This window comes from Limulus polyphemus, unplaced genomic scaffold, assembly GCF_000517525.1.
Source record: "Limulus polyphemus unplaced genomic scaffold, Limulus_polyphemus-2.1.2 Scaffold159, whole genome shotgun sequence".
In the NCBI taxonomy this organism is placed as follows: domain Eukaryota; kingdom Metazoa; phylum Arthropoda; class Merostomata; order Xiphosura; family Limulidae; genus Limulus; species Limulus polyphemus.
The window spans coordinates 540,493-552,580 of NW_013665769.1; the positions used below are offsets into that span (position 1 = coordinate 540,493).

The window sequence follows — 12,088 nt, forward strand, 5'->3', positions numbered from 1 at the left end:
AATGTAAAATCGACCACAGACATAAGGAATTTTACAAATCTCGCACTCATCAACATCTGCTTCTTTATCATTTATACCGGTAGGAATATTATTTAAGTTACAACGCTTGGAGTGTGTTACACTACATTATATATATCTTTAAAAAAAATGTCATCTTGTACAAAGTTAAAAGAAAGTGTAAAGTTGATAACATGAGGGTTTGTTTTCCATATGTCCAAGATTTGTCAACAAGAATACGCAACATAATTTCAACAAATTATCCGCCTTTTCTACGTTTGTATTTATAGCTCAGAAAATCTACACTCATGATTGTGACTTAAGATTATGGTTATTTATTTTAAACATGTAGCCAGATACAGAGGCTATGATCTTAAAATCGTTGATAGGTTATACATAAAACATAACAATAAATTAATTTTAGTTGATTATTTACCTACTACCCTCAACAATGATTGAAAAAAAACAATATTCTTGTAAGGTTTACGGTAAAAAAAAACTATTCTACTACTTAAATGTGCTGATATTGTTATATTAATTGATACAAAGAATTACAATGTAAATGTCAAAATAATCTACATATTGAATTGAATTCTTTATTACTAAAAGCCCACTTCTAGTTTCGAGTAAGATATACGTACCAGTATTTCAGCTACAAGAGCTATAAATACTAGTTGTTAGTATTGTTGTTGAAGGGTAAGGCGTGTAAGGAATTGGAAATTTGATCAATTTATTATATGCAAAATCTGGTTTGGCGAAAATTGCACATGCAAATTACTAAATCATCCCTATTACGCACGGGGCTTTCTAAATCTGGTGGGAAGTCCAGAAATGAGGATGGAAGAGTTTTTAAGATAACGTCCAATCTTGAATAATTTGGCTGTTTATAGATTATCCCAACTTAATTTTGAAAATTTACTTTTTGTAAATAATCAAATACTTAGACTATCATTATTGTTTAATCAGTACTGCGATAGGCGCTGCTTTATTTGGAGTAGATGATAACAGCCGTTCACATTAGGCCTGGAAACGTTTGGAGACAATTTTCTATTAATTTCTATTAATTTTCTGTTTTATTACTCTGTGGTATAAATCTTGAATTTATTTAAATGTGAAGCTCTGTTGTTTAATAAAACCAGAGAACCGTATTTTGTGCAGAAAGTATTTTATTTTTACAAGTACACTAGATTACACTTCTAATGTGCAAATTCCATTTAAAATGTGAAATTAGTATTATTTTATTTAGGAGTTGAGATTTAATAACAGCTCTAACTCTATCATTCATTCTTCGTTGCTGACGTCGCGACGCCGCCTACCAGGTCCACCAGCGAAATTGGCAGCTGCTAATCCCATCAGATGTTTAGCAGCTTGGCTTCCTGAAAATCCACGGGACAATCCTAAGTCCAGTCCTCGCTTCTCACTAAATAATATCGGAATAAAAGATAGTCAAAACTTGATGTATTGTTTATGCAACAACAAAAAGTGTCCAATGGAATAGTATTACAGAAAACGAGGAAGCTGTCTGTGTAATGTTTGCCATTCATTACATTTTAGTCAAATTTGACTGAAATTGAATGAAATATTAACAGACAAATAGTTGATACAACTGAACTGATATATTTTTCATTAAAATCTAAGGTAAAATATAATCTGAATTCTAGACCTGAAAGACTCTTCGCTCTGAAAGCTGCCTACATTATAGCATTGTTACTTAATTGAAAATATGTTGCACTGCTCTACCTCTGTCTTACTTTCTTTTTTAATCTTATTGGATATGAGAATATTCATTATTGATATATTGTTGTATCTTTTGTTATATATTTTCTGAGATAATTACTGAATTATAACAATAGCGATATTATTGCATCTGTAGTAAGACACTAAAAAATATAGACTGCTTTTTTACGTACGTTTTTCCGCTTTCAGAAGCAAGAATATTCTCCACTACACTGGTCAAGACTCGAATGACTTCATCAGGATGTTCAATTTCCACCAGAGTGCGCTTCAACCTAGATAACGGATGAGGCAATAGTGTGAAAGAGAATTAAATCACAATATAGTTATAGATACATTTTCAACGTCTTATCGTTTATCATGCTTTTCGCATTCAAGAAGAAAACTAGTCGAACTTATGATAACTACAGATTAGTTTCACTGTACAGAGGGTACTTTATACTTATTGGTAGGGTGTTTCGCCGGCGTTTTGGCAACATAAGGATACAAATTTTAATGAAAAAATTTGTTATCGCAAAATACGTTGTTAAGAATAAAGTCACCATGTCCAAAGCAATCTTATTTTTCCTTATCTAGTTGTAGAGTACTCTTGTTTCGAGAGTAATATCTGCAAGGCCCAAAGAGACAAATAAGTAGAGTTCATCTGTACCAAATAACGACAGATTTCTCCTTGAGTTCTCTTCAACTCAGATGCTTACTAATATGTGACCTTTACTAATAAATAGAAGTTCTACTAGACAACCTTATATTATTTCTTTGGACAACTACACAAACAAAACTTACAGAGTTTGTCCAGATTTATTGACTGCGTCTGTTGAACCTACCCCCCCCCCCAATTATTGCTATCAAATAAGGTTTTTCTGTTAATAAAGCTGAGATCTCTACAACCGTATTTTGTTAAAACAGCTTAGAGTTATTTGGTATAATGACTGGCTCCTCAAACAACCAAAGTAACCAAGCTGAACAACAGAGTAAAATCCGTCGATTAACAGTTGCTCAACTAAACTCATTGGACATACGAAAGATTCTCTTTTGTAACTAAACTAAAGTTAAGAATTCATAAATTATAAACCCAAAATATGAGGGGAAGAACCAACCAATTTTTAACCTTTCTACTTTAAGCATATGATCTGTTTTTTTACCAGTTTTTTCTGATTTCAATTCTGAACTATGAGTTTACAATAGGCTGAAAATACAGTATTTGTTTGTTTGGAATTAAGTACAAAGTTACATAATAGACTATCTGTGCTCTGCACACCACGGGTATCGAAATATAGAAAGGTAGCTTGTACGAAAATTTAGGAAAATCTGAAGATTGTCTCCATAAACTTATTAATTCTATTCTAATACATATTCAGATTTCATCTATTTAACCCTAATTGTGCAGTTTCGGAAATACGTAGAATGGGTAAACTCGTGTATTTAGAAATGATGATTTGTCTTCAGACCATCTGCTTTAGAAACAGATATATTTTTAAAAGTTGACAATTTTTATTGTTATTTAAAATTTAAGAAAGGATGTGGTTCATTATTGAGTTAAAATGTGAAATAGGTTGTATTTCTCGAAGAAAAGCAGTTGTTCTGAAACAAGAGTTTGATTTGAATTACTCTGTAAAGTTTTAAAGATCGGTGGTTAATCAATAGATTTATAAGTACACATCAAACTGTGCTAGATGTGTTTTGTGTTAAGAAGCTACCGAGAAAAGGGTGTGTTTACTGTGTATGTTAGTAAATAAACATTATTTCAAACGAATTCTATTTGTTTTCACTTTACTGAATGCAGAATTCACAGGACTGAGCTGCATTCTTTTGAAGAGGGTTTAGATAGTTCTGTTAACGTGTAGAACGCAGTTGTGGTTATAAACTTCGAAGTTTGTTCTCAAGATGGTGTTTCGGGCTTTTCTGTCTTCATCTTTAGAATACGTGATAAAAGACTCAACATAATACACGAAACGACACCTGAAAACCAGCTTAGTGAATTGTTGTACGTTAAATATGTCAATAAATAAACGTTAAACAGAATATAATTGTTTTGTAAATAGACACTTTATAAGATTTTGTGTATTGTTATTAAATAGAGTCTAATAGATTGTTTTTTGCTGGTAAATAGCCGAAAGCCAAGACTATTTCGCTATTGTAATTTTGAAGATAACTCAAGAAACTTTGTAAACAATGTTTTACGTTATGATTTAAAGAAATACATTTCACTGAAAAAACATTTTTTTCCTTACATGTTTGGAGTTATGTTATAATAAGAACTGGGTCTTTGTATTATATATATAACAGAAGAAAATTAGGACGTCTTGCATAAAGGGACATTGTTCTTTACGACATTTCAGTCAATACCTGTTAACATCAGTTTGTAGCATTTCCATCACTCGTCTTGTCAGTACAGTTTATTATTTACCAATCTTTAGCGATATCTGAATTCTGTAAAATTTGTATCGAGGTTAAAATATGTGTTATTTATCAATTTATCGATTTATCAACGTTGAAAGCATAAAAGATAACCATATAGAATTTTTGGGTTGCATTATTTTTGAATGCTAAGTACGTATAGGTTTTGTTTATTTGTTTGTGGTTAACCACAAAGCTACACAATAGGCTGTGTTGTACCGACCGGGGGTATCGAAACCCGGTTTTAGCGTTATCAGTCTTCAGACATACCGCTGAGCCACTGGAAGGCATTCGGTAGGGTAAATGTATTTGGAAAAACCTATTAACGATGTACAAGACAAAACCAAAATACTAGTAGTGAGCGGAAGTTACTCGCGTGCTACTTCTTAAAACATGTTTTCGTATTTTCGTATTGTAGTAATTTTTGCTTCAACGGTTGATATTTATCACACGTTGGCGCAAGAAAAAAATGTTATAAAAACTTGTAAATATGTTTTCAAAATTGATTGGGATATACTGAATAACATTTAAGCACAAACAAATCCCCACTTCTTAATAGAAAGGAAATTATGATAAAATGTTAAAATCCTTAATTTTATATAGCATACTTCATTCTGAATTTTAGTTGTTTCAGTTGAATATTTGGCTCCTTAGTAGGAAAGTAAATTTGTTTTCAGCTACACATAGAACTGATTTTTAACTGCGAAGTTCGTAGATTTAACTGACCTGATTCACTGTTATATCTAAAAAAGAAAAAAATAAGATCAAAATGCATTTTCGTGGCACTCACTCATATATAACCTCTTTCACTGAGAAACATCATCTGTCACTATATAACACTGCAAATGTATCAATCACTTAGCATCTATCTATAATGCACAAGCTACAATCAGCACACGAAGCTTATATTAAAACAGGATGAGACCAGAATTTAGCAGTTTTTCCCTAGCATACTTAATCCTTTTGGGTTCTATTTGATATTAACAAATCAGTTTGAAATTAAAGTTTTCAATTGGACATACCAAAGGATTTGGTGTCTGAGAGAATATTAATAATGAGTTTCCTTTCCAAGCAACTAGTTAAGCGATATTTTTTTGGTATTTAAAATTCAGTAACATCATGTACGACATATAGGTTGAACAAACATGTTAGAGAACCGAAGATTCAGACATAGCTATTCCCAGATTATAACAGTAGATAAGAAGGGCAACAATTCACCTCTACTCTTCTACTACTCAGCCACTTTTAACCGAATAGCAGTATTGATTACTATAGTTAAAACGCCCCTCGGCTGAAAGTGCGAAACTTATTCAGTATCATTTCACGGCTCGAACATGGGACCTTCGATTGCGAAGACAAACATGCTAACACGTAGGCTGTAAAAACTAATAATCTTAAATAATATGAAAAAATTATAACTAAACAATTTAGGAGTTCTGTGTTTAGAATCTAGTAATTAAATCTAAGCATAATTCTAACTTGTATCTTTATCTTGCATAATAAAATGTATTCTTGGTTCAACGGAATTCTTATTAATAATTATATGCTTTCGTACATAAGACATAGAAATTGTGTATCTATGTACAACTAGATAACTTAGCCAACGTTATAACTAGAGTAAGCTCAATAAGAGTAAACTGTAACACTAACTTAAGAAGTATATATAACAAATTTTAACTTTAAAACAATCTGAAAAGGAAAATTCTGTAACTCACTGATTCTTAGGCATGGAAGCCGATAAGGCTACTGACAAGACGATGGTAATGATACCAACGATTACTGATACCTTGGCCATAGAGTTTCTATTGGAGTAAATAGACACGAAGTACAAGTTAAGAATTTCATTATACAAAAATAGATTACATCACGACAAATTTTGATTAAGGCTGCATATAGTGGACACACTAGGGTAACTAACACTATACAAGGAATTGGGGACATGCTGTTTAGAGATATACACAACATTAAAAGGACAGGTTTGTTTATTGGAAAGTAAGATAAGAAAGAAGTGCGTTGTTATATGAAGTATAATTTTGTAGACATTGTTGTCATTTATATTAGTATTGATATCAGACTTCATGTGGAATTAGCTTTGTATTACAACGTACAATGTATACAAAATATATCTAGCTTTATCCTGATTATCAGATTACAAATATGCATCTTAAGAAAAATACAAAAAGACTGGATTAAACACAAGTGTTATCTCCATGTGAGCCTGTCTTCTTTCTTTGCTACTAATGAAGATTGATGTATCTGTCGATAGGACTAGAATTATATCGTTTTCTTAATGTAAACTTCCAATCCTTTTTCATCTACCTCTTTGTTTTACTATCACAATGAAACAACCTTATGCTATTTTAAAATTATCCACAAAAGGAAATGAACACAATATGTTAGTTTAGTGTTAACTTCAAGCTCATTAATTTTACTAGTAAATAATAAAAAACTCCTAGTAAAATTGTAAAAACTATTTTAACGTAAATCAAAGACTTATAACTTTAAATTATTTCCCATATCTAATAAAGAACAGCAACTGAATTATATTTGTTGTAAACTCATTATATGTTTAAGCGCATGAAACTTTTAGTTTTAATATTTTACATGTAAGCTTTACTGCTACATACTGTAGAACTGAAATATAGATGTCGTAGATAGACAAACAACTTTTTGTTCATGAAACATACAATTTAGGATTTTGTTAACAAATATGGAGTACATCTAGTACAGATCTCTCTGAATGATTATTCTGGGGCATCTAATTGTAAAAAGAATAATACAAAGGAGGAACTAAAAGTAGAAATATTTGGAATGTGGTACAATTTTTATTTATCTAGGTTTTATAAAGTAGGGATATATAGTTATATTAAAACAGCTATGATCTCTCAAATGATATAATACTTTTCTGAAATAGAATGTTTGTAACTGAAAATGAAGGTGGTTTAAAAATACGCAATTTTATGAGGGTTAAGATACATTTTTTCCAATTAGAAATAAATAACTTAAAACAAAAACAATTATAAACAATAGTACTGTCTAGTATGGCTGATATTGGGTGAGTATGGCTGATATCCTCCCTTAATTGTATAATGGACTTTGTTGGCTGTATATCAAAATTCAGACATTCAAGAAAATATAACTAAAGGTTTCTTGTGCTTTGTTAGTAGCTCGTAAACTTAAAACCTAGAAAGTATATTATACATGCACACCAAAATAACAAGATTACTGTAACTACATTAAAAGTATTAGACAAATGTTAGGAACTATGTGACATTCATGAATGATTAAATAACAAGAGCAACACAAAGTTCATATGGAAATTTAGTTTTCTTTTTGAATATCATATATATACATACATATATACGTTTTTAAAGGTATGACAGTTTCCCTTGCATTTTAAACATTTGAAATAAGGAAACAAATCCTACATGTTTTCAACATTGTTGTTGAACTACAGATTTGATAGTGTATGCTAGAAAATAGATGCGAACTTACCTCTAGAGTGATGCAAAGACTCAGCTGAAAGTTCCACTCTTCTGCCAGGTAGGTTCTTGCTACAGCTTCTAGGGCCCGATTGTAGTGCTGTTGCCTGTCTGCTTGATCTGATAGGCTGACCGCTTTTATAGGGAAATCATTTGGTGGAAAATATAAGATTGACGTCCGTTATGACGTCACTTTCGACACTTTTATTATTGGTTAAGAAGATCACAAGTTTGAAGAACATTTGGGGCGGGGCTATTTTGACAGTGTTTAATACAACAGTGAAAGAGACGCGGTTATGTGTAGAAGTTGTGTAATATTATATACTCAAGTAGATTTATCTTGTCATAAACTAAACTCGACAAAGCTTAATGTTTAAGACTTTATCTAGGAATGTTAACGACAGTGTTTTGTTGAATTCATTAGTTTCTCAGGCACTTCTTTTTGTGATTTGAAATATAAACATTATTAACAACATTCACAAAATTAATCTTCCAATGTTACTTAATGATGTTTTTTTTCTTACTTGTGAACGAATTCTTTAATCAGTTCTTTTTAAGGTAGGGATTATTATTTCTTTCTTAGAATATTCTAAAAATCCTACGAATCAAACATGAAAATATAAAAATATATCTAAACTTGCTCTTATAATAATTAATTTATGCATTTAAAAACAGGCATTATAATAAAAAAATATTGTTTATGCAATAGCCTCTGATGAAAGCTGTTTGGCTAGTCTTAATATTTCGTCACCATTTAGAAAATATATATGATTTCTACTGTATTTTTATATCTTTTTTTCACAGGTAACTCAAAAAACGCGCCCATAATTCTTCTTACAAATAAGGTATTGTAGGTGTAATATTCTTTACAAAATATTTTTGAAATATCTTTGTTCCAGGTAACTTTAAGTCGTCGCTATGAAATGGTTGCAAAAATTTTAGGATTTTGAAATTTTCAAGATTTCCGAACCAAATATCTTTAAGGACAGTTCTATGTCCATCTGAATGTATGGTGCTAAATATTCTTAGGATTTGGTTTTGCTTTATATGTATTCTGTCGTGGTGTATATATAAAGACTATTTTATACCAATTAATTAAAACGACATTGGCTGCTGATAATTTTACAAGAAAAATTATTTAATTATTATTAACAAATTTTGATTTTCTGTTCTAAAATGTCCATTCATTGTTGACGGTGGCAACACTGCGTTCATTAGGAAGCTTTTACTTACTATAAAAATCAAACATGCTAACAAGGTCGAAATTTAAGTGATGAAACTTTTAATAGAACAAATATTATTTAATCATTCAGCAAAATCCATAAATACCCAAGAAAGTTTTGTTATTTAGAAACTACCTTATTCGTGTTAAAGTCCTTGAATTCTTTATTTAGGATGAAAAAGATTTATTTATATCTGTTTCATATAAAATAAATGCGTTTCTTGTAGAAGATTTAACACAATATTTGTAATTTTATGGCAGTAGTAGATTTTTCATTATCTAATTTCTGTAATGCATATTGGTGTATAGAAGACAATGTAATACTAGAAATAAACGACCTAATAACACCAAATTATTGTTTTTGTTTAACTGGCCACTCAATGTTTCACGTTACAGTTTCTTCAGGTGCGTTACACTAAAACACGAAGCATAACTGACATTTCAGAGCTCCAATTTGTTTTGATAATAAATTGTAATCGAATGGCCTTTATGTCATGTTACTTAGCAACAAAAGTATAACCTAATATTGTTGTTAGTCTATATAATGACCAATAATGAAATAAAAAACTGGAAACATATTTGCTTATTTCTTAATTTAGAGTCCCAAAAACGATTTAAGTTTAAAATTGAATAGATATTTTTACTTTCATGATTAATTTTATGCACTTGGCTCTAGGCTAGGTGATCATATACTACTTCTTTACTTTAGGCATTTATACCAACACTAACTACACGTCACTCATCCACACTCTCACGGCCCCCTTGCGCCCCCGTCACTAAAACCGTAATGGTCAGACAGTAATCGAAATATTTCATATGGACAAATGCATTTTGGCTTTTATAACTTCTCTCATTTTGAGAAATCAAGCGTAACGTGACACACACACTAGTTTTTATATAGGCTAGATTGCTAATTTATTACACGGATTTAGGATTAACTTAAATTTTCTAAGCTGGCCGAACCTTAAGAGATATTGAGATTACGGCCAAATATATCGCAAAAAGCGAAGATATCCAGCTGTTGCAACAAAGGATTCTAATATCTATATTTAAGAATGGAAAAACAGTATATTAAGTTAGCCAAACTCATTACCGGGTTGATTTTTAGTTATACTCTATGTAGGTAGCTTGCTTTGATCAGAAGCTAGTATTGTAATATTATAACTCCTTGAAGTTAATTTTTGTAATATAAGTATCTATTGATGATTGTTTTTGTAACGATTATATTACGTTAGTCGTATTTATCTAATTCTGTTATTCATTTAAAACATTTTTTGGATTATGAGAGTCCATTCCAATTTTTGTATTATTTGGTAATTAAATTCTATTTTAGGTTTATACTTATGATATTGGTGCTCATTCAGATTTATTCTGGTTATACTATATTTTGTTACTCTTTTGCTGTAGCGACTAACATATTGAGAAAATACATTTTAAACTATTTTAAATATTCTACTAACTTGTAAAATAACAACATATAAACGTAGTGGCTTCCTGAAGAAGATGTTCTGGAGATCTTATAACCTGTTTTGCCACGCGGAGATCAAATATATTAATTTTCCAAACTTTATCTATAAAAAGGTTTCCGTGGAAGCAAAACAAAAATCGTTTCATCTTGTGTTGTCGTTAAATGTCCAACTGAATTAAACTTCATTTTACATTTCGATGAATAGTTTAAACAAAATTTATTTTTTCGTGTTTTACTTGTCAAGACAAAGTCTTAATCGGTGTTTGCACAACTTAATTAATTACATAATATTATAAATACTTGTTCTATATATCAAAGAAACACAACAGCGTTATTGATAGGATGCACTTGTTCTAGAAAATCGGATTAAATTTCCTATGAAACAGGTGGTTATGACACAGAGCTAAACAGGTGTTAGGATTTGGAAGAGAAACCCAAATGATCCAGTCTGTCTTCCACGCACTAATAAGTTCTGGGGTTAAGGATTCTCTAGTTAAAACTGAGATAGTTATCATCGGATGCACATGACGACCTCAAAATTTACTTGGACGAAAAGAAAGTTGAAACCCTACAGGAAGCAGCTGCTCTTTCCGATGGTTGAATCCATTAAAGTTGAGGATTCTTCTAAAAAAATCCAGCTCCCCTTGTTCGAAATCTTCTGACAGTCAGGATTTGCGTTTCTTATCACACCAGTATTTCTGGACATCATACCGTAAACACGGGTTATTTCTTAAAATCAGAAATAAAAAAGTGATACCAAAAAGGCCCTGTGCCTGTTAGACTACAGCTCTTACAGGATTTCTGGTTTTAATAATCATTGAAATCAAATCGAACATTCAGTTTATACTTTTGAATTTTCAAGATGCTCTGGATTGTTGCTCACTGAGTGGATAAGCAAGACAAGTCAAGAGGACAATAAACGTTTTATATCAGTAAGATATTTCTTACGATAAAATACCTTCTGAGTATTTGTTTGTTTGTTTGTAATTAAGCACAAAGCTACACAATGAGCTATCTGTGCTCTGCCCACCACGGGAATCGAAACCCGGATTCTACCGTTGTAAGTCCGCAGAAATACCGCTGTTCCACTGGGGGGGGGCTAGACTTTGATCTTCACAGGCTTGTTGGTTATCGTATCGGTCTGGGGAGCTGAAGTTCTGTGGTCACCTCTCATTACCGCCAAAAAGAAAAATTGTATTACGCTCTTTGGGGCAGTGAGTGCGTTGTTAGTGACCGTTAAATCCCACTTTTCGTTCTAACAAGAGTTGTACAAGAGTTGGCGGTTGGTAGTGTTAACTAGCTGTATTTCCTTTAGTCTATCACTATATTTTACTTTATTATAAAATGTAATTATATGACAAGTTTTAATTAAAGACTACTCCAATTTGTTAAAAGTGTTCTTTTATTTTCTCAACAGACAAAATTTGAAATCACAATCTTTGTTTTAACTGGCAATACCTACGAAGAATCTTGATTTAACAGGATACTTTGTATTGAAAAGTTCCTTGTTATGCTTGTATCAAAATAAGCTTTTCCGCTTTTTTATAACATAATGATTTGATGATTGCCAAAACCCATTGTATTCCTTTATCAAATAGCAACATTCTATTATCTTTTATTATTACATTACAGTATTTTAGAAAATATTCTTTATTACAGTAAAAGTTGTAACTTGAAATAAACTAATATTTATCACCAGTAAGTAAACTCAACACAAAGCTTCTAATTTTTTCATCTTTATACTCCCTGAATAACTCAGCGGTAAACTTGACAGTTTATAACACTAAA

General features: G+C 31.1%; 1 protein-coding gene across 1 annotated transcript; it reads right to left on the bottom strand.

The window, feature by feature from the left end:
* Positions 1-1,149: 1,149 nt before the first annotated feature.
* LOC111084891 (diuretic hormone class 2-like) lies at positions 1,150-7,710 on the bottom strand. Its single transcript, XM_022381388.1, has 4 exons — positions 7,624-7,710; positions 5,844-5,928; positions 1,908-2,006; positions 1,150-1,417 (listed from the first exon to the last, which is right to left on the bottom strand). Exons 2-4 carry the CDS (start codon positions 5,921-5,923, stop codon positions 1,279-1,281), a joined length of 318 nt encoding a protein of 105 aa, XP_022237096.1. The 5' UTR covers positions 5,924-5,928; positions 7,624-7,710; the 3' UTR covers positions 1,150-1,278.
* Positions 7,711-12,088: the final 4,378 nt, after the last annotated feature.

What these genes read in the sequence shown, in the direction of transcription:
- LOC111084891 (XM_022381388.1), bottom strand. Translation starts at nt 5,923, where the DNA reads ATGGCCAAGGTATCAGTAATCGTTGGTATCATTACCATCGTCTTGTCA. An exon ending in GCTTCCATGCCTAAGAATCA is followed by an intron (nt 2,007 to 5,843) that starts GTGAGTTACAGA and finishes TCCGTTATCTAG; the next exon opens with GTTGAAGCGCACTCTGGTGG. An exon ending in GCTTCTGAAAGCGGAAAAAC is followed by an intron (nt 1,418 to 1,907) that starts GTACGTAAAAAA and finishes GATATTATTTAG; the next exon opens with TGAGAAGCGAGGACTGGACT.